Source organism: Trichoderma aggressivum, assembly GCF_033847375.1.
Source record: "Trichoderma aggressivum f. europaeum strain CBS 100526 chromosome Unknown scaffold_004, whole genome shotgun sequence".
NCBI lineage: Eukaryota > Fungi > Ascomycota > Sordariomycetes > Hypocreales > Hypocreaceae > Trichoderma > Trichoderma aggressivum.
The window spans coordinates 924,620-945,940 of NW_026946370.1; the positions used below are offsets into that span (position 1 = coordinate 924,620).

A 21,321-nucleotide genomic window follows, 5' to 3' on the forward strand; every position below is an offset into this window, starting at 1 on the left:
TCTCGTCGTTTTACAGGTATAAGAAAGCAAAAAGTTTGAGTCGGCGTTGACGTTTAATGAAACGATCGTGGTACCTCGCGGGACACGTGGGCGGAAATGGGAATTTGGGAGAGGCAAACTCATTCGGGACGGGATAGCTGGGCTGGGCTTGGCTCTGGCGGATTTGAACAGACGGGCTCCTCGGCTGAGGGATGCGATGGGAAGAGTGTGTCGGAATTTTGTTTAGCGATGGCCTTTTCTTTTTTCTTTTTCTTTTTGTTGTGTTTGTCCTCGAGCTACGAGGGGCACGAATAAGTTTGTACTTTGGAGCATGAATAATGTGACTGGTGGTCCGTTTGGACAGGCTGTGAGACGTTTCTTTTTCTTTTCGTCTTCTTTTTTTTGCTAGTTGTTTTGTGTGAAGCTTGCCTATGATGATTTGTGTTTGTTTTCTTTTGTTTTCATTGAGCACAGCGTCTGGATTAGAATGAGACCAATCAGATATACATTCCTCTTATCAAATGCAATGAATGGCAAAGCTTGTTTCTTTTTTTTTGCTAGCTGAGAGCGACAGTTGCGTGAATATTCGTTTTAGAGAGTATCCACATGATACGCCGAGTCTGCGTTTGTCTTGACTATGTCGTAACATGGGTATCGAGACTATCATTAATACCGTAGCTGGTCAGTGACAATCTAAATAGACGTAGATTTATAGCTCTCGGCGTCTTGTCCTCTCTTTCACTTACGAGGTGCTTTTTCTTAATTGTCTTCTTTGACACGACCCTCAATTGAAGGATATGATGAGGTAGGAGGGAAAAGGGGAAAGAAAGTCTATAAGCTCGTATCGGAAAAGAACTGTTTCCATTGTCTGGAATCGGACGATTGGATGTATTGGTCGAGGGAGCTCTAAAGGCTGGCCGTCAATACAAAACCCAGGAGGGGGAAAGCTAAACGAAAAAAAGGGGGAGGTAAGGGGTTTGACATACCCAATCAAACGTGTCAATATTGGAAAACATGTCCTCGAATCCAGGCATAGCAAGGCCCATGTCGTTACCAAACAGCGCGTCGTCCGCTGCGTACGTGCCAGACATGATTTGATGCATTGAGTCGTCTGACATTGTAGGAACACCGTCGTGATTTTGTAGAAGAGAAGAGCTGGGTGTGCTCATCATGGGCCCGGAATTTGTGGAGGAGGTGGTGGCGCTGGGGGAGTCGATGCGAATGAGGATGGCGTGGAGGACTCTGGAGGCGTGGAGGGCGTCGGCGGAGGTGGTGCTGCGGGCGGACCAGATGGAATAGGCGGTGCGGAGGGTGGTTATGCGTTTGAGCCTTTCTTCCGAGCTGGAGAAGGTGTCAGTGTGTGCGTGTGTGTGCGTGTGTGTGTTTACGTTGGCACTTTAGGGGGCTGAGATTTCACTTACTTTATGTCGGTGGACTCGCTGAGATCTAGGCAGATGATCATTGCCGCGAGCAGGAAATGATGAAGCGTCAGATTGGAAACCATGAACCTATCCTCGTACATCCTCCCTCCTGAAGCAGTCTCCATGTCAAGCTCCGCCTGTATCTCCAGTATCATGAGCGCAGACTCCCTGCAGACCCGCCTCGAGGCATTGTACTCGGCATCGTGCTTGTGCGTTGTGAGGTAAGGCCGATGTAGTATACACAGGCTCTTGAGGTACATGAGCTCGAGCATGAGCCGGTGCATTATGGTATAGTTGGCATCGGTAAAGGCCGTGTTGCGAATGGTGCGGATTCGCAGGCACGCCGGCACAGATTCGTGCCACTCTCGCAACTCCCGGTCGAGAGCAATCGTCTCGCCGTAAAGGGCCGGAGCCACGGCAAGGACATGGCGCACAACGCGACGCATGACGAAGCAGAGCTTGGACTTTGTGATGTGGGCGAGGATGGGGAGAGGGTCTGTGGGAGGACGGGGCTCGGGCAAGGAGACGCAATTCTCGTCGAAGTCGTCATCGGTGAGGTTGGTAGGGTAGCCGACGTCGCAGCTTTCCTGCGTGATGATGGGCGGCATGCCGTTTTGAAAGGAGAAGAGCAGGTCCGACGATTGGATCAGGAACCAGCACCTGCGGCGCATCTCGGCGTCGAACGGCGTCATGGCTCTGCCGCCGGGCATCTTGGCCGCGTCGCGGTGGTAGCCCTGCTTCTGCGCCAGGCGCGCGGCCATGCCGTAGAGCGACCACAGCGAGGAGTCCGAGTCCATCTTCTGGACGTTGCGCGAGTGGGCGTGCATCAGGAGGGCCTCGACGGAGAAGCGCTTGCCCTTGAGGTACTGGCCGGCGACGAGGCACTGCGCGGCCTTGACCATGTAGAAGCGCGAGTTTGGCGCCGCCGCCGCCGACGACGACGACGGAGACGAGGTGTCTGTTGGGTTTTTGGTGTTGGCAATCATGGTGCCGATGCTGAGGATGGAGAACATGATGCTGATCCAGAGGAAGCTGGCCGACGAGGGATTCGCCCAGAAGGCGTCGTAGCGGCGCTTGAACTGATGCGTGTGGACGATGCAGACGGCCGTGAACCTGGCCTTGAAGTAGGTCATGATGAGCTTGTCGGCGTCGTGCCGCGATGGCAAGCTCTCCGTGACCTCCTTGATCGTGATGGGCGGCACGTCTCCCAGCAGAACCTCCGGCTCGGCCGCCTCCTCCGGCTCCCCGGCGTCCTGATCGGCCACCAGAATGTCCTGGATATCGCGAATACTCTCGACCAACGCCGTCCACGACGTCGCCCCGTGGTAGCTCGTCTCCGGCTGTTCATCCCTGTCGCTGCCCTCTCTCCGCCTCTCGCCATCCGCCTTCTTCTCCGCCAGCCCCCTCACCATCTGCTCCAGCTGGCTGAGCTTCATCTGAACATCCCGCCTGCTGCTGCTGCTCCCTGCGACTTTATCATATACCGACGATGACGACGCTGCCGAGCCGTACGAGCAGGCCTCGCTGCTGCCGCGCTTCTCGCAGGCGCCGCACGGGTGCTGGCGGTCGCATCGGGACTTGCGGCGCTGGCAGGCCGTGCAGGAGACGGTTTGGCGGCAGCGCTTGACGCGGTGGGCGTCCGAGGCACGGAAGACGGAGGTGAATTGCGAGAGGCTGGGGTCGGGCATCAGGGGCTGTGAGATTGTGAGGTTTGTTGTTGAACTGGGTGAGTTGTATGAGATGCCCGTTGCATGAGGTTGATGATGATGCCTCGGCTACGGTGCAGGCGATGGTGTTGGCGATGGGCTCAAAGATGCTAAAATGTTGTAGGCGGCATTTATGAATTGAGAATTATTGAGAATAATAATGAAGAGCGATTTAGCTCACTTGAAGACAAGAATCTTTCAGTATCAAGACTTGGCGACTCGGCCATCAGAGTGAGAGGGAGGATATAATGAGTCGAAGTAAGTCCTAAGTCCGAAAATCTGAACGATGGACTTTGGCTGGTCTTTGCTCTTTAACCCCTAAATGTGGCCACAACCTAATCATCGCACCCACAAGAAGAAGAAAAAAAGAAGTAATTCTACTTGGAAGACTAGATTGACATTAAATCCCCTCTCAAATCTTGTTTTCTATTCAATGGATGAGAGTGCTCTATTCTATCTGTTCATAGCCGCCAATGCCAGAGATGTGCTATAAAGCTCCCCTCCCTACTCCATGGTATCATATCATTTCGCCGTTATAATAGTAAAGGAAGAAAAGAATCCCAAGTAGCGCCGAGATAATATGCCAAAGTGTACAAATCCACGCCCGAATTATTCATACAGATCCTCGCCCGCAATCTTTTGTCTATTCACGTCGATGATGCCTTCCATCATCTCTAGTGCCCGCCCCTGGTTCCTCAGCTTCCCAAACGCCTTGAAAGTAAATAGATCAGGCTTGAAGCCCGCTGCCTCCATATCCTGCAAGGTAGACACTGTCTTGTTGATGTTCTGCATTGCCGCATACCCCTTCGTAAGAGTGTTCCACGTCACAAGGTTTGGCTCAACACCTTGCTCCTTCATAACATGAATCACTTGCTCAGCCAAAATCCGATCGCCACTGTTGAATAGGCCGCGCACAAGGATACTGAATGTACACAGGCCCGGGGGTGGATGGACTGGAGCTGCGGCGCTTCTCTCCGTGCCCTCTGTCGCATTTCTTTGCAAGTGGTCTTTCAGCATGTCTCCAAAAATCTGTAGCGCAGGCCGTGATAGCCCTCGTCTTTCCGTCATGGCCATGATGATAGTATCGTGGATAAGGCTGCCCTGGTCATCGATCAGCTGAGTGGCGAAGCCGTCTTTTCCGCCTTGCTCTTCAAGGCGAGCCTTGAAGAATGCATAAAAAGCCATAAGGTCATATGGGTTCTGCAGTGTCTTGACATAGGCTCTTAGCATGATGGCTATCGTCGTTGTATTAGGCTGTAGCTTCGGCCGATTACTTTGCGCGGAAAAGGACTTCTCGGCGAGAGGAACGATGGTTTCCAGAAAGTCCCACCTGCGCGGGTCATTGCTGTCAAACTTCTCCCCGTCGTTGCCCGTCGTCTGTGTTAGCATCAGGGGTAAGGAGTCGGGCAGCCACCACTGTAGTGGCTCCAACTCAAACTTTTTTGCATATGCTCGCAGCATCGGACCAAACAAGGGATAGACCCAAGGTACAGCGCATCTCTTCACGCGGGATTCCATCTCTGCAAAGTAAAACACGGCATGGAGGGCATTGTTAAGCACATCCACGTAGGGCGCATTGGCCGCTTTCGCAACATCAAAACTCTTCGCCACGTTCTCTACTCTGAGGCTCCCCTTGGCACCCCTGAAAATGGTGGACCAGGCTTTGGTATCTAGCTGGACGCCAGACTCGGAAAACAATAATGCCAGCCGTATAGCCTCTTCAACTTCTCCCTGTTGGCATAAAGAGTCGAGGAAGGCAGTTGCATTGATGACATTGGGTACGAAACCCCTGTCCATGAAATACTCCAGAGTATCCTTGGCCGAGAAGGATGAGTTGCTCTCTGACGAACCACCGTGGGCTATTCGGCAATGTAGCAGCGTAGTAATCGCGCTGGACGGACTGGGCGCATTGAGATCTATCCCGCTGTCGGCGAGTCCCTTGAGAATCGCAAACGCCGTGTCTTTATGTGCCATGTCGCTGGCCAATTTGCCCGCAAACTGTAGCAACGTGTTTGGGTGCAGCTTAATGTTGGCCCCCTGCAGCAAGCTATACAGTTCGTTTGCTTGTTCACTTGGTAGTTCGCGTGCAAGGAGACCGGCTGTCCGTTGCCCAAGGGGCACATGTCCCGTAGGCGCGTCCTCTAGAATTTTCGCCACCAATTCCAGCACTTCTTCCGCTCTAAGGGTCCGCTCACGCACGTTTCTGATGCTGCTTAGGCGCAGACGCTGTGCAACAAAGAGGAGCACGTCGTTAATGGCATACCCTGGTGGCAAAGGATCCAAGGTAGCTTCCAACACCATGTGTGCCTTGTCGGGGCAACGATCCAGCGTCGAAAGCATAATCAAAGGCCACTGTTTGCGGCAGTCTTCAATCTCGAGGGCTTTCCAAGCCTGATGCATGTTACGAACACCATTGAGCTCAAAGAGCCACTTCGCATTATCGCGCCATGGGTATGGTAGCTTTGGGTCTTCCGGCTTATCTGGTCTGGAAACTTGGAAGAATTTGGTCTTCCAAAATGTAAAGTCTTTACGGGCAGATTGCCGTTGAGAATCAGGATGTCGATGCCGAACGTAGCCCCATTGCGAGTGCATCTCTCGCAGGTTCTTTAATTCTCGAGAAGCTTCTTGTGATGGCTCATCTGGTTTCGAAGCTGCCTTGTCCACGGCTGAGAATCGGTTGGTAGGTTGTGCTCCTTGCGCAGGAGAGCGGTACAGCCTGTTGTATGTGATCGTATAGCGCCTCTTTCTGACAAAGGAAGGTCGTTTCGGAGAATGTGACTTTGCTTTCAACTTTCTTCTGGGATGATTATGATGACTCGAGGGCAGCTGCTTTTTGTGTAAGTTGTTTCCATCTGATCTGGCGACATGATGTCTCGAACGAGAGTCGTCCAAATTGCCATGGCTGTTTGCTCCATCAGCGGCCACCATGGGGTCAATGGACTCTCGCAGACTCAGGGGCGAGGTAAGATATTCCGCTTTTCGAGTTGAAACGCCATTTTCATAAGACGGGACATATTTCTGCGATGTGTTATGCGCTACAGAGCTGAGAGATCGTAACAAAGGTCGGGCGGCGAAGTGAATCCTCGGCCGAAGAAGACCGGCCGCATATACCGTCGAGCACCTGCATTTTAGGAAGCCGGCGCGGGTCATGAGTGCCGCTGGCATTGCAATGGAACAGTGGCCGACACACGGCCAGCAGTCTGCATGGTGCACTGCTGCGAGTCTCAATCTTGCCGGTTGACGGTCTCAGCAGTGGTTGGTTGAGGTTGAGGTTGAGGTTAAGATTGAGGCTGTCGCAAAGAATTATTTTAGCAGCGGTTTGATGGAAAATGCCCTCGCCGCTAAAAACCCTCGGAGTGCAAGCGGCTTACCGGAGTCCCTCCACTGTGTTTTAGGTACCGCAGCCCCACCAAGCTTGAATTCGCTTTTCCATCCACATCGCGAAAGTCGCTGAATTGACATCCATTGAAATCGACACACTGCGCGTTACCACCAGAGCGCTGCGAGATGAATTCCCACAACAGTCTCAGCGCCGCTTCCGACGAGCGAAAAGCGCGTCTGGCAAAGCTCAAAAATCTCAAACGAAAACAGCCCATTGACGAAGTCGCCACTCCAGAAGGCGACAGAGAGGCATCACCACCCGAAGCGCCTGACGTTGCGAAGCTGCACCTTTCCGGCCGCAACTATGACCCCGAGACAAGAGGCCCCAAGCTCGGATTCGACGCGCCGCCGACGCTCGCCCAAGAAAAACCTACGTTGGAGGAGCAGGCTGCAGAGGTCGAAGCCGAGGTCAGGGAGCGAGCTGCGGAAGAGGCGCGAGACGACAAGGGCCTGGACCTGTTCAAACTGCAGCCGAAGAAGCCAAATTGGGATCTGAAACGGAATCTGGGCAAAAAGATGGAGCTGTTGAATGTGCGGACGGATAACGCAATCGCCAAGCTGGTTCGAGAACGGGTTTTGGGTGCTCAGAAGGCGGCTCAGAAGACGGCAGACGCAGGCAACGGCAACCTAGATGGAGACGCTGCTGGCGTTGACGGCATCGCTCTTGTGGAAGGACTCAGGGTTCGAGAACAAGAGGAGCAAGAAGAGGAACAAAGAGAACGCGAGGAAGAGGAAGCATTGGGTCTGTGAAGGAGGTTGGGATTTGGAGGTACTGTATGTAATTACTGTTATGTTTGCTACTACTATCGCATGGGTCGGAGTTTTTTGTTTTTATTTGGACATTACGGCTAATATTTACATCTGGCCAAATTAAGATACCCAATCATCTTCCACCCGCATTCATAGACTGAGTCAGTGCTAATCGTTTGCTAAAGGGGCTGAGACTTCGCTCTCGGGGCGCCTCTCTGGGCGGTGCTCTTCCTTGCCCTCCACCACGCCCGCCGCGACGACCGCCACGCTGGGGGCCGTCTTCGTCTCGCCTTCGATATGGCCGATCAACTTGCTGTGGTGATCTCGATCGTGAACCTGACCAGCTTCGCCGCCTGCCGTGACGTCGCCCGGGCTCCTGGTCACGCTGGCGCTGCCGAGGGGGCGAAACGTCGTCTTCCCGGCCATAAGAGGGCTGTCCCCGGCGACCTCTATCTCCTCGCGGAAGATTCTCACGCGAAGGAGATGGGCTATCGCGTGATGCCGAACGCCGCTCTCGTCGTGGAGGTGACGGGCTTCGGCTGTAGCTGCGCTCACTTGCCAACTCTGGGCTGTGTCCCCGTCGGTCAGGAGTGGGAGACCTAGTTCTTCGCCTAGGCGGTGGAGAGCGAGAGTCTCTCGAGGCATCTGTAGAGATGGTTGATACCGAATGCGAAGATACTGATCTTCGGCGCCTGGAGCCCGCATCTAGCAGCTCATCCTCGCGCTCCTCAAGCTCTCGCTTCCGTTCCCGCTCAGCCTCTATCTTGGCAAGCTCTTCATCCGCAACGCCCTTCCTGCGATAGTGTTAGCTGTTTGATCCGTCCTAGCGGTTTTGCATGCTGCTCACTTATTCTCCAAGGGGTTTGGGGTATCACTTGTTAGCTTTGGGACGAGTTTAGGATTGCGAAGCTGCTGTGAGCGTGAGGGCCGAGAGACATATGGCCGTTCCTGCGTGGATGACTTGCACTCATATGAATAATGCCGTGCTAAGCATGTTAGTTCGCATAGCCTCATCAAACAATAGGTTGCTGGTACATATCTCGTTTCAAGCATTTTTGGCACTGGACATTGGCCGGCGTCGACCGGCTGGGCCCTCCACGGCCCCTGGACCCGAACATGGTTGATAAAATATAGCGAATTGAAAGTCGCGAAGGATTGTGAAGAGGCGGATGGCCGTGTTTGGTGACGCGAAGAAGAGCGTTTCAAGTTGAATGAGAAGGGCTCAAACACAACCCCAGCATGTCTGAGTTGAAGTTGGATACTGTCTTAGAGATGCCAGGCGAATTGGGGGTCTAGTGTAGTCGTACGGAGTCTTCAGTGGGTTGTTGGTCTGTTCAGCGCGCACGCGAGCCTACAGCCAAGGTATGGAGTACATGTACCTGCTAAGGCTCAATGGGAGGACAGCCTCAGACCGCAACACCTCACGTGACCAGATGGGCCAATGTTGTAGGTATTGCGTGGATGTGTACAAGTTACAAAAATATAACCCTATGTACACATGATAGGGGGATTTGCGTCATTTTATGCTTTGTCTTATTCCTAGGTAATTCCTAATCTTGAGAGACAGAGAGAAAAAGGTATTCCTCAAAAACCCCAAATCCAAAGTAACGTGGTGGTTGTACTGATGTACTCCGTACTCTGTAAAAAAGTTAGAGCGACGCCCTCCTTACGTAATCAGCACACACTCTGTATCTTCTGGCGCTTTACCGGCGCTAAGACAATCTGAGCTCCCTCTCGAGATTTGTAACTGCAGATTCTCCTCGCCTTCACCGCGATGACATCGGCCTGAACTGCGACTTGGGCGCTCCGATCTGCTTGTTTTCCCGTTCAAGGCTGTCCTATAGGCGCTGGGGGAGCCACCCGAAATCCATCGCTGTAAGTCGACGTTCCGTTCCGCTGCAAACCCGCAATGTCCACCCCTCTCAGGGATAACCTCGTTTTGGGACACCCCTCCACAAGAAAGTCCTGTCATCGCCCTGGCCTGCACCGCCAGTGGCCCATTTTCCGTCTCGCGCGCAGCAGGCTGATTGACTGACTGCTACTCCAGGCTGCGAGGTGAATCCGACCTGCCAGAACGCCTCCCCGGGCCCTCGACCAACGCTGAGAAAATCTTGATTCGTTCTTCGTCTCGTCTCGCCTCGCCTCGCCGTTCGCCAAGACATTGACCAACTTACGACAATGTACTTCCTACTACAACAATGAGCACCTGCACTCCGTTCTTGATCTTCTGGCTCGTTCCCATTGATTCTGCTTCTTGATCTTGTCTTGTCTACGGTCTTTCCCGCCCACTTTCGATCGATTTCGGCATCAGTCGTCGGGCGCCTTTTGGATTTGCGACGCCAACCGTCGAAAAAAAACGAAAAGAAAAAAACGTTCCTTCTCTGCCTTGTATTCCGCCTTGTTATACACCAGCCATTGGCTTCGAGTAAGCGATCCCAAGGCTGTGAGTACCTACTGTCATGGCGACAATCTCCTCTGGTCTACCCAAACGCTCCTTTGCAAATGTAGGTGTTCTGCGCAGTCCCCTTCTTAGACGCCGTCTTTCATTGGGAAGTCCTGACGACTGACCAATAACCTTCATACACGCAGAGAGCTGCGTCTGTAGCGACAGAAACCCCCTCAGCTTCATCCACAAGCCGATCGACGATGCAGCCAAAGGATCACTCAGCTGCCGATATAGTATCGCCTACTGGCGAGTCCACAGAGTCTCCGCCCCCAGCCATCCCATCACCCCAGTCGGTGAACCCAATACCGACGGACATTCCTGGGGCCATGGAGAAAGTTGTGGAGTCTTTAGGCGACCTCAGACTTGGATCAAACGTTCCGAGTCTGGTGGTTGATGGTAGCAACTCATCTGCTGCCGCACGATCGCAGGCTGTCTTCAGCCGGGCTAGCGGCTCAGACGACTCTCAAAAGGCTGATTCCAGCTCGGAACTGGGTACCAAGCCACCCAGTCTAGATGGGAAAAGCATAACTTCTGGCACTACGTTTGCCCTCGACGAGAAAGAGTCTCTCCGTCCAGATGACAGCGCCAGTGTCAAGGCTGCTGCCGAGGATGACGATTCTTTCTCGATCCGGGGATCTCTGATTGCCGGCTCTCGCATGAGTTCAGACTTTGCCGCTAGAGCGAGAGGTATTCAGCTCGGTGATATGCCAGACCGGCGATTGGCGCAACCAGTGGCCGGAGCTCACGGACATGGCATCCTTACACCTCAGAGCACATCGTCTGAGCAGCCAGCACAGAACCCATTACGAAGTGCAAGTGGCTCGTCAGATGCTTTAAATGTTATTTACAGACAAGCCCCCGACGATAAACTACTCGAGGCTTTGGCGGCTCCGAGAGACCGACTTTTCCTCCTAAGATTGGAGAAAGATGTCATCAACTTTGTCCAAGATTCCAAGCAAGTCAGCCCTTTTCTAATCATGACAACTTCAGCTAACATACAGCGTAGGGAGCCATACATGGACCTTCCTCCATCGAACTCGTTTTGTAGAATGTTGACCCATAAACTGGCTGACTACTACCACATGACGCATTCTTATGAGCACCACATTGGCTCTGTTCGTATCTTCAGGACCCCCTTCTGTCGAGTGCCACCCTCCCTAGCGACAATGATACCTCAAACAACTGTTTCAACTAGCAGCACCCCTCCGCCAGCAGTCCTACCAAGGAAGATTATGCGCCGCGGACAAGATGAAGAGGGGGGTGGCGCCAGTGCTGGGGCGTCCAAGACTACTTCTGAGAATGGAAGCGATTCCAAGGACAAACTGCCGCTGGCCAGTCAAAAGTATGTTGCGAGCGTCAGGGGGGGAAACGAGAAGAAGAAATAGGCAGATCATTAACTTTTTTATAGGTTGTCCCGAGAAGAACGAGAAGAGATGTACAAGCTGGCTAGACAGCGGATTTTTGGAAGCTCGGAAGATACAACATCTGGTAAGCGACTTGCACGCTCGACTGCACCGAAGTTTGGCTGCTAATTCTTCCTACCAGAGATTGAAGGCGAATACGGCATATCCCGGACAAGCTCAGTTTCTGCCAACAACAGATCAACTACCAGTAAAAAGGGAAAGCCACCTAAACAGCGGCGTGATGATACCGATGGCTTTGACTCTAGACGCCAGTACACGCCTTATTGGGGACCCCAACAGCAAACATGGGTGTCACAGCCACCTAGCCAGTTCGTCCCCCCCGCGAACGGGCAGTTTACTCCGCAACCTGTTCCATCGTACCCTGCTCAGGTGGCACCCATGTATGGCCAGCAACCTGGGTATCCCGCCGTGCAAGGCATGGTGTCGAATGCAGGTCCGCCTTATCCAACCCCACCTCAGGTATGTGTAATTCCTGTCAATGTCTACTGACGGTTCTGAAACTGATATCTGATACCAGCAATATGCGCCGCAGCCCGTACAGCAACGATACCCCCCGAATGGAAGCCCAATGACAGCTTACGGCTCGCCGATTCTGCCTGGGGCTCCTCCGCCGCCGAACTGGCAACCCGGTTACAGTCCCGCTCTCTATCCTCCCAGAGGCCCTACTCCCAGTGGCCCTCACTCACAGAACGGTATTCCGTATGCATTCGGGCAGCTACCTGCGAATTCCAACCCTCACGACCCCAAGAGTCAGCATCCAATCCCAGGAAGCTACAATAGGAACCACGCTTTCAACCCCAAGACTCAATCTTTTGTGCCGGGATCGAACGGCATGCCACCGCCGATGCAGCCGCTCCACCCGCCCTTTACGGCCCCGGGCTCTCACCACGGCAGCCCGCAGATTGGGACTCCTCATCTGGCCTACGGCGGATATCCATCGGTCATGCCCCCTCACCCCTATGCCGGCGGATACAACATGGCCCGGCAGGGTTCGAACAACTCGATTGCCGCATACCACACTCCGCCCCCTCTAGTCGCGCCGCCCCACGTTCAGCACATGCCGACCATGCAAAGCCTGCAACATATACCACCTCCCCAGCATATACCCCAGAACCAGCAGGCGCATGCTCTGGGGCGAGCAACCGTCCCCCAGGGACCGAATCAAATGTTTAGTAGTAGTCACTTACCCACGTACGGCAATCCTGCCTCGTTGCCGCAGAAGCCGGCCACTGGAATTTAATGAGCATCAAACGGCGTTCACCCGCAAACGAGAAAGCGTCTACTCTTTTCTTGTATGACTTTGTTTTTTCACCTCTTTCCGTGTACCTACTAAGGTACCGTCCTTTTTTTCTTCTAATACTTTGTTGTATTGGAACACCGGGTAGTCTTTTTACCAGATCTCTAGCACTTCTATAGACTTTTATGGAGCAATCGAGATAATGATCCCGTGCCATTCACCTTGAACTGATGTATATGCCTTGTTGAAAATGAACAATTTTATCTGGTATAAAGGAGCGGCACTCTAATGACAACTGACCCGGTTACAGCAACAAAATGATTCTTTTCTTGGCTTTACACGCACATTCTATGATACATCCAACTTTTCCTCTCAACACCAACAGATCTCCAATCATTAACCCCCCATATAAAATCCCAATCACACCTCACATTTCTCTCCAAGTAGCAGAGTCTCATTCTTCAACATCACTCCTCAGAATCCCCATCATACACTCATCCAGCACCTCCCCGTCCTTCTCCAAAGCCCCCCTCCTCACACCCTCCAGCGTGAATCCGCATTTCCTCAAAACACTCTTGCTCGCCTCGTTCCTCGCATACGCCATGGCCTCAATCCTGTTCAATCTCGGCCACGTCTTAAACGCCCACGGCACAACCGCCCTCACAAACTCCGTCGCGTAGCCCTTCCCCCACGCCGACGGCGTGAACCAGTACCCGAGCTCCCACGTGCGGTAATACACGTCGCCCTTGCTCTCGAGGCCCGCGCCACCAATAAAGAGCGGTTCAGAAGAGTCGTTGTGGCCGGCGTTTGGCTTGACGAAGATGGCCATGGCGTGCGGGTAGCCCTCGTCGGAGAAGACAAAGTTGGCGAGGTAGCTCTCCGCGTCGGCGAGGCGGTAGGGCATGGGGAAGCGGTCTCGCAGGTTGGGCGTGATGGAGGGGTGGTTGGCGGCGGCGGCGAGCGCGGGGGCGTCGGAGGGATGCCAGCGGCGGATGAGGAGGTTGGAGGTCTCGAGGAGGATTGTGCCGGGCTCGTTGCTGGGGGGAGAGGGAGAGGAGAGGACTCTATTGGGGGCCATTTTGCCTGCTGGGGGTTTTTATGTGACGGGGATCACATTGATGTATGTGTAGGGGATGGAGTTTTGAAGAGAGAATGAAGGGGGGTGAAGGGGGTTTATATATAGGCAGATTGGGGACGTGGTCGTGGTTTCATTGAGGTTGGATGGTTTCTTCATTAGGGGGGGGTTGAGCCGATGAGTCAAAGGAGGATGCGCGCTAAGTAACTCACCGTCAAACAACAGAGTTCACATGATACTAAGCACATCTAGGAGTCATGCCGAATGGGAAAATATTCATAACTGCGCTGCGTTTCAATTATTTTATTTCTTTTATAATAAGTCACGGCGATTTGTTTCTAAGCCGCGCTGTCTCATATGTGGCAACATTATGACGCATCTCAACCCGAGTTCCGTAGTCCTCCTCGATTAAGCTCCGTTGCGATAAACCTGCGCTCCCTGGCTTCTAAACATGATTGTATCCCTCCGTTGCAGCAGCATGAGCGACCGATTCAAGGCCTGTTCGCTGTAGCCCTTGCCTTCCACCATTTCTCTCCGCAGCGTGGCTAGACTGGTGCTCCATCCGATGGGCAGTCGTCGCTTCAGCTCGGCCTCAAGGCGGCTCACTTCGTCATTCATTTCGCGGCTGCCTTGGTTGCTGCCCTGGTTGACTGCGTCCATGGTAGAGCAAAGGAAGAGTCGGATGGCCTCATCGACATGTGCTTCAGTGGCAATTGGCGAGAGGGTGAGTTTGGCGAGCGATTCTGTGATTCGGACAATGGCTTCGAGCTGACGGACGGTGATGGGGATGGAGGATCGTGTGTTGGCTTCAATCTCGGCGGCGTGGACTTGCCGTCGGATGGAGACAAAGTGAGAAGACAGCTTCTCGGCGGCCTCGGGGCTGAGTCGAGGAGCGCATCGTCTAAAGTAAACATGTTAGTCAAGGTGGATATATAAATTCACGAGGAGAAAAAGATGAGGACATGCGTTTTGCAGTAAGTAATGTATCGTCGCATCTTCTGCACGGGAATTTCGGACTCGGCTACATCCTCGGCACCGCGGCCATCCATGTGAATGCCCATGACGTGCTTGGCCATCCTCTCGTCCTTCTCTCGGCTGTGGTCGTCTTTGACAATGAAGATCATGTCAAAACGAGACAGAATGGTAGTTTGGAAGTCAATGTTCTCTCCGGGCGTCTTCATGTCGTCGTACCGTCCGAAAATGGGGTTGGCAGCCGCAAGAACAGACGTCCTGGCGTTGAGAATCGTGGTAATGCCGGCCTTGGCAATGGATATCGTTTGCTGTTCCATAGCTTCGTGAATGGCCACTCTGTCCTCGTCTCGCATCTTGTCAAACTCATCAATGCACACAACACCGCCATCAGCGAGCACCATGGCACCGCCTTCCAGATAGAATTCTCTTGTTGACTGATCACGTTGAACAGAGGCCGTCAGACCGGCCGCTGATGAACCTTTTCCGGATGTGTAGATGGAAATCGGAGCTGCCTTCTCAACAAACTTTAGGAGTTGCGACTTTGCGGTACCGGGGTCACCAAGAAGCAGCACATTGATGTCGCCTCTTAGCCTCATTCCGTCGGGCAAAATCTTCTTTGATCCACCGAGAAGCAGGCAGAGAATGGCCTTTTTGATATCTCGATTGCCATAGATGGATGGTGCAATGCAATCTGCCATGATGTTATACAGGTCTGGCCGTCTGCTCAACTCTAGGAACTCTTGTTCCTCTTCTTCTGAAAATGTAGCGTTGCCCTTGGCGGCTTGGTCAATGTCCGTTTGGATTCCCACGGCTCTGAGGTATGGTGTTCGAATAGCCACTGCGCCTCCCGTTGACGAGTTTTTAGACGCCTTATTCTGATAAATGGAGAAGATACCCATCACAGTACACCGAGAGCCAGGGACCACTCGGTTTGTCAGATATCTATCAGCGGTGATGAGCACATGGCGAGGTAACTCTCCCACAGGAACCTGATCGGGGGCCTCCTGAAGCTTAATAACCTGCTGATCAACAAAGCGACACTTCTCATGCAGGACAAAGTAGGGATCCAGTGGACAAGTCGGCGTAGGATCCTTGGGAAGACGTTTCCGCCCGCATTGCCTAGGTAGTGTGACCCCCGTGAAGCCGCCGAGGATGGGAAGCACTTGGGAATGGCTGCAGTTTCTGCACTGGATGTTTAACTCGGTGGCTTTTGATGACATGACGGAAGCTCCAATCACAATGCCCGGCACGCGGACCATTCGGGCAATTGTCATGGAATCGAGATTGCGGATCGACACATCGTCTGCATCGGAATGCAGCAGAAGCTGGTGGTCGGGGAGGTCGACGGCCTTTTCGTGGGGGAACACAATTCGGTGTGTGCACTTCTTCAATGCTGCCTCGAACTAAATAATTGATTCCTTGTCAACTCTGCTTGCCTCCATGGCAAGTCGAGGGGCCACTCACGAGAGGAATGATTTCGGCAGGCTCTGACACCAGTCTGTGTGCAAGCTCTTCATTGAAGCTGATTAAATCCTTAATATCGACATCGCAGTAGAAGTTTTTCAGCAGCGCATTTTCTCTCAGCTGGTCTCTGCATACAAGGTCAGTCAGTCGGGGGATCCCTCGTGTCTTTGGAGGGCAGCTGTGCCATTACCGGTAGACGAAGTTGTTGTCGAGGCGGAAATCCAAGATGAATGTTTCCAGCTGGGACTGCAGCTGCAGCCTGGTGTCGTCGACATCGCCAAAGTTGGACTCGTACACCCGAGCCGAATACACCGACTGACGATCCATGATGTGATGCTTGCTGTGACGAATCAAATTGCGTCGGACAGGAAGCAGATTTCAACGAGCGGCCACAGGCTGTTTTATTTAGGTGATGCTTCAACTCAACCCAAGCTGCTGCTGGGTACAAACCTGAACTGAAGGGTTGGCGGGGCAAATCTGGCTACAGGGCCTCGACGCGCCTGGAAAAGAGACGCGAAACACGCGTTTAGTGGTTGCAGCAGGGTCGTGCCACGGCTGGAAACGGCCTAGCGCACTCTTTGCTCCAGGGACCGTATCACGTGTGTTTCGGGAGAATGTCGGGTCAGGAGTACTCGTACATGTAGCTTGGCTGCGGATTGCTTCGTCAACTCTCTCTTTAATTCTGACCGGCAGCTCGACGCTTGATCCTGCTGACGATTCTCTTCTCTTGCTTTCTGTTTAATCCTAATCCGGCGTCTGTTCTTTTCCAATCCTCATTTGCTAGCGATGATACCCCGATAGTCTCTTCTAATACTCCGTACGCACCTTGGACTTGGAGATCCGAAGTTGGTAGCATTGCTTTCGTCGTCTTGCTCAGCCACAGCCAAATCCGAGCTTCCTTTCGCAGTCTTCCACGAGCCATTGCAATCAGCCATGTATTCCACTCCCAGCGCCGGCAGATCTGTCGATAATCTGTCCCCATTGTCTCCTGGAGGCCGAGCAGACTATCCTTTCCACAGGTGGGCATTCCTTTCTGAGCTTCGCGGGCGAAGCTGTCCGGTAGCTGACGGCAATGCAGCGGTCGAATAGGCCAAGGCCATCCGCGGCCGCACTCGAGACGGAGCTCCGTAGCCAGCTCAATTCATTCCATAGGAGGGACTTTGGATACATCGCTGAGCGGCGGCTCGTCTGCTGTCTACGAATCTGGGCAGAATGGTTTGTTGGGCCGCATTCGACCAAGATAGCGCTAGCTAATTGAGGCGCCATAGCCATCTCGACGTTGCTGCAACCCCCTATTGTCCGAACAGGCCTCCAGCCTCATACATCAGCGCCAGCCTCGAGTTCTCACAAGCCTCCCACCGCAAGGGACATCCCACCCGTTACATTGACCAACATACCCAAGGTTGACCCCGAAGAATTTGCGCCCTACCTTTCTCAGATTGGCGCTCTTTACGAGCAGCTTCGCCGCGTCAAGGAAAACGAGGAAGAGGAGAATGCCAATCGGCGAGGCAGCAGACAAGACGAGCAGGCCGATAGTACCAGCGATGGGCTCTTGCGGCCGGGAGCTAGAGGTCGTCTTCCTAGGAAGGGTTCTACGGCCTCCCTGTCCTCTGTGACTTCGGTAGACACTATTAGCTCTTTGCGGAGGCCAGTAGCGCTCAGCCGTAAGGCCACACAAGGACCTCCGCCGCTGTCAACTATCCCTACAGTGTATTTTGACGACGACTTTCATCTCGAGAACCCCCGTACTTTTGATGTCGTAAGCGAACGCTCCGAAGTCATACAGAAGCATAGAGATGAGGGAAATGGAAACGCCGTGGTGCCGAGAAAAACACTGGCAACGAATGCCATCCTGCAAGAGAAACTGTCCTGGTACATGGATACCATTGAAATCCACCTTATCAACTCCATCTCAACCGCATCGACCACGTTCTTCACGGCACTGGGATCCTTAAAAGAGCTCCACTCTGAAGCGGCGGACTCGGTTCAGCGAATCAAGGCTTTGAGAAAGGAACTGGAAGCTTTAGATGAGAGAGTGGCCGCAAACGGCTTGATGATGGTTCAAAAACAACGACGGCAGGAAAACCTCCGACAGCTCAGCGACGCCATTTGGCAGTTGAGATTGGTTACCGAGGGGGTGGCCAACTGTGAGTCCCTCGTTGATGCTGGGGAGGTGGAAAAGGCACTGGCCAGCATCGACTCGTTGGAACTGTTAATAGCGGGCGAGCGCGAAGAGTCTGGTGAGCGGGCTGATATGCCTCGATTAAGAGATTTAAGGTCTGCTTCGGTTCTACAGGGGGTTAATTCGGATCTCACTCAACTTCGATTTCGCATCGGCAAGGCGTACGAATCTCAGTTCTCACTCATGCTTTCATCCGATATTCGTCTGCATTTTGACTCTCTCACAACGGCCGACGTCCTTCTTCGATGGAGCAACGCAGCGCCAAAAAGGGGCAACTACCCTAGGTCACCGTCCATCTTTCCCACATATTTGGCGGGTACAGACGAATTGAAAGCGCAGCTATTGCCAGTAATGACTGGGTTGAATCGCGCGAAGCATGTTGCAGTGGCTGCAGCCGCTTATCGCGAGGAGATTCTTCGCGAAATCAGGAACTTGATCCGCCGGCCGCTCCCAAGTTCCAATGACGATGATAACATGTCCATGATGTCAGTTTCTACCGCAAGCGGAGGTAAACACTTGTCAAGCCAGGAGAAGTCTGCGAATCTGGCCCGCAATCTACGGTCATTGGACCCAGAAGATGCAGAGGCACTTCTCATAAAGATATACACTGGTGTGACAGAGACGTTGAGGCGCGTGTCGACCCAAGTGAAGGTTTTACTCGACATTGCCAGTTCGCTTTCAGATCAGCCCAATGGCGATGGACTCAGATCGCCGCCGATCAGATCTCCCTTGCCTAGCCCTCGATATGATCGGCAAATGAACAACCCACCGCAGCCATCCGCGTTTGCAATTCAGGAAGAGCTTCATAAAGCCATTGATCTAGGAAACCTGCTAGCGCAAGCCGTCGACCTGGCCAACGAAAAGATTGTCAAGATTCTCAAGGTTCGCTCAGAGCAAGCTATCCATCTCCCACTCGACTTATTCTTGCGATATTTCAACCTCAACTTATTCTTTACATACGAATGCGAAGCGATATCTGGAAGAAGTTGCTCTACCCTGAAGACTGTGGTCAACAACCACATCAAGGAGTTTGTACAAAAGTATCGCGACGCCGAAATGCAAAAGCTTGCCCAGGGGATGGAATCAGACCAATGGGGTGCTAGGGACTTTACAGACGACAACACCCTGCTCTTGAATCAGATCCTCGAGTGCAGTACTCATGACATTGAAGCTTGGACCGCAAACAGTAGGATATGGATTCCTTTCGAGAGTCCGAAGAAACTGAGTTCGGATGTTGGCTCGTCGGAAGCAAACGGTGCTGGTAAAGAAAAGGTTCGAAACGCAATCATTGAGTCAGAGAAATTCGTGCTTCCGAATTCTGCTGTGCTATGCCTTGACGGCATGGGAGATTTCCTGCAGTTGATTGCTGGAATCCCATCCATGACGTCGGATATCGCAACATCTTTGGTAGCTTACCTGCAGCTCTTCAATTCCCGATGCTTTCAACTCATCTTGGGAGCTGGTGCTACTCGATCGGCCGGCCTGAAGAATATCACAACGAGACATTTGGCTCTTGCATCTCAGGCTTTGGCATTCATGGCTACCTTGATCCCTCACGTGAGAGAGTATGTTCGCCGTCAGGCGGGCTCTGGTGCCAATGTCTCTAACCTCATGGGGGAGTTTGATAAAATTCGGCGCTTGTTTCAAGAGCACCAAGACAACATCCATCAAAAACTGATCGAAATTATGAGTGGCCGTGCTGTTAATCATGCAAAGAGCATTCGAGCCATCAACTGGGACTCTGACACTTCCGAGGGACCACACCCGTACATAGAGATGCTCGTCAAAGAGACAACAACCTTGCACCGTGTCCTGACAAAGCATCTTCCCGAAACGTCCATTCAGCTTATCATGGTGCCCGTATTTGCAAGTTACAAAACCCAGCTCGGAGATGCCTTGCGGCAAGCGGCCGTAACAACGAAGGCTGGTCAGAGGCGGTAAGTGATGGTATTGAATATATTAATCTTTCTTTCTAACGCATCTTTCTAGCATGATGCAAGACGTAGACGTCTTTGGTGACAAGTTGCTAAGAATTGACGGGTTTGGTGATACTGGTGAATTCCTCGCCAATATTGTCAGGTCAAAGAAAGTCGAGGAGGATTCATCTACCGCGACTACAACCGCAACTGCAACTGCAACTAATGGAACGGGCGATTTTAAGACAGAGGACAAGGTTGAATCGGAAACAAAGAAATCCTCAGAGGAATCACCAAAGGAGTGAGAGAATCACTTGAGCCTATATATACATCTAATCGAATGGCTTTTGCTTTACGACAGACACGGGATCATTAGATGGGAGTTTACGGTTGCCTTGTTTTTGGTTCATATTGTTGGATTTGTATATTACGATTGTACAAAGCGAAGAAGCGACGCATGGCTATCCGCGTCGTGTACATATAATGCTATGCAGATGATGATCTGAATCATCGCCTTCTATACTCGTTACCTATTATTACACGGAGTTCTGACTCGGCGATTACACCATGGCACCTTTGACAAAACGGAAGTTCTACGGCGCTTCCAAAGGCATTCTGGCTAGTCATGTCAAAAGAACCGCTAGAATATTTTTTTTTCTTCTTTTGTCAGTACAGTGTGCAAGTTTGTTTCTTTTTTGTATTGTCGGCGAGAAGCGCGAGCAGCCGAGTAACGGCGCAAAACCTTGCCGCCTCTGTAATCATCTCCCACGTGCAGAAACAAAAACAATAGAGAACTTTTTCGGGTTTTGTTCCGTTATCCACATACCAAATGTGGCGCTTGTCAAGTTTAAAACAGTGAGCTGAAAGGTTGACGCCATTCGGGGTCCCTTCTACTCGCACACACAAGTTTTTTTTCCCTTCGATTTTAGCCGTCTACAGGAGAAAGGAAGCCCTAAAACTGCTCTTTTTTCTTTTGTGCGTGGCTTCACGTCATGAGATCAGATAAAAAAGCTTTTGGGTTAATTTTTTTTTTTTTTTTGCTTCATTGTTATGACAAGGTGGCGAAACAGCTTAGTTCCCTATAATAGCAACCCATAATAAGTCCGAACAATCTCGGCGATTCTTCCATTCTGCTTCCAAATTTTTCTTCTTTCGCCTCCGGAAGAAAAAAAAAAAGCAGCATCGTCTCTTTTGGGCAACTTACGCCGTCGTCTTATTGTTAGTGCACGAGTCGGTGTTGGATTTTGGGTGTTGGCAGCTGGTTGAAAGCGCTGATAGCCTCGCTTTAAAGTAGCAAAAGAAAGAAAAAAACGACATCTTAGCGTCAGGGCGGTTCGCACTAATGGACTTGATTTTTTGTCATGAGCA

General features: G+C 52.3%; 7 protein-coding genes across 7 annotated transcripts; 3 read left to right on the plus strand and 4 right to left on the minus strand.

The window, feature by feature from the left end:
* Nucleotides 1-645: 645 nt before the first annotated feature.
* On the minus strand, nucleotides 646-3,088 carry Triagg1_1859 (transcriptional regulator family: Fungal Specific TF; the record flags this gene model as incomplete). The annotated part of the gene is made up of 3 exons (XM_062895975.1): nucleotides 646-672; nucleotides 966-1,320; nucleotides 1,401-3,088. The coding sequence occupies 3 exons, from the start codon at nucleotides 3,086-3,088 to the stop codon at nucleotides 646-648; spliced, it is 2,070 nt and encodes a 689-aa protein (XP_062759398.1).
* A 627-nt stretch (nucleotides 3,089-3,715) lies between these two features.
* Nucleotides 3,716-6,271, minus strand: Triagg1_1860 (uncharacterized protein; the record flags this gene model as incomplete). The annotated part of the gene is made up of 1 exon (XM_062895977.1): nucleotides 3,716-6,271. One exon carries the CDS (start codon nucleotides 6,269-6,271, stop codon nucleotides 3,716-3,718), a length of 2,556 nt encoding a protein of 851 aa, XP_062759399.1.
* Nucleotides 6,272-6,613: 342 nt separating this feature from the next.
* Nucleotides 6,614-7,840, plus strand: Triagg1_1861 (uncharacterized protein; the record flags this gene model as incomplete). The annotated part of the gene is made up of 2 exons (XM_062895978.1): nucleotides 6,614-7,229; nucleotides 7,431-7,840. The coding sequence occupies 2 exons, from the start codon at nucleotides 6,614-6,616 to the stop codon at nucleotides 7,838-7,840; spliced, it is 1,026 nt and encodes a 341-aa protein (XP_062759400.1).
* Nucleotides 7,841-9,883: 2,043 nt separating this feature from the next.
* Triagg1_1862 (uncharacterized protein) lies at nucleotides 9,884-12,347 on the plus strand (the record flags this gene model as incomplete). Its single annotated transcript, XM_062895979.1, has 4 exons — nucleotides 9,884-11,025; nucleotides 11,092-11,171; nucleotides 11,229-11,566; nucleotides 11,625-12,347. The coding sequence occupies 4 exons, from the start codon at nucleotides 9,884-9,886 to the stop codon at nucleotides 12,345-12,347; spliced, it is 2,283 nt and encodes a 760-aa protein (XP_062759401.1).
* Nucleotides 12,348-12,798: 451 nt separating this feature from the next.
* Nucleotides 12,799-13,422, minus strand: Triagg1_1863 (uncharacterized protein; the record flags this gene model as incomplete). The annotated part of the gene is made up of 1 exon (XM_062895980.1): nucleotides 12,799-13,422. The coding sequence occupies one exon, from the start codon at nucleotides 13,420-13,422 to the stop codon at nucleotides 12,799-12,801; it is 624 nt and encodes a 207-aa protein (XP_062759402.1).
* Nucleotides 13,423-13,827: 405 nt separating this feature from the next.
* On the minus strand, nucleotides 13,828-16,182 carry Triagg1_1864 (uncharacterized protein; the record flags this gene model as incomplete). Its single annotated transcript, XM_062895981.1, has 4 exons — nucleotides 13,828-14,299; nucleotides 14,362-15,794; nucleotides 15,856-15,982; nucleotides 16,046-16,182. The coding sequence occupies 4 exons, from the start codon at nucleotides 16,180-16,182 to the stop codon at nucleotides 13,828-13,830; spliced, it is 2,169 nt and encodes a 722-aa protein (XP_062759403.1).
* Nucleotides 16,183-16,788: 606 nt separating this feature from the next.
* Nucleotides 16,789-20,258, plus strand: Triagg1_1865 (uncharacterized protein; the record flags this gene model as incomplete). The annotated part of the gene is made up of 4 exons (XM_062895982.1): nucleotides 16,789-16,874; nucleotides 16,934-17,070; nucleotides 17,124-19,974; nucleotides 20,027-20,258. The coding sequence occupies 4 exons, from the start codon at nucleotides 16,789-16,791 to the stop codon at nucleotides 20,256-20,258; spliced, it is 3,306 nt and encodes a 1,101-aa protein (XP_062759404.1).
* Between the last annotated feature and the right edge of the window lie 1,063 nt (nucleotides 20,259-21,321).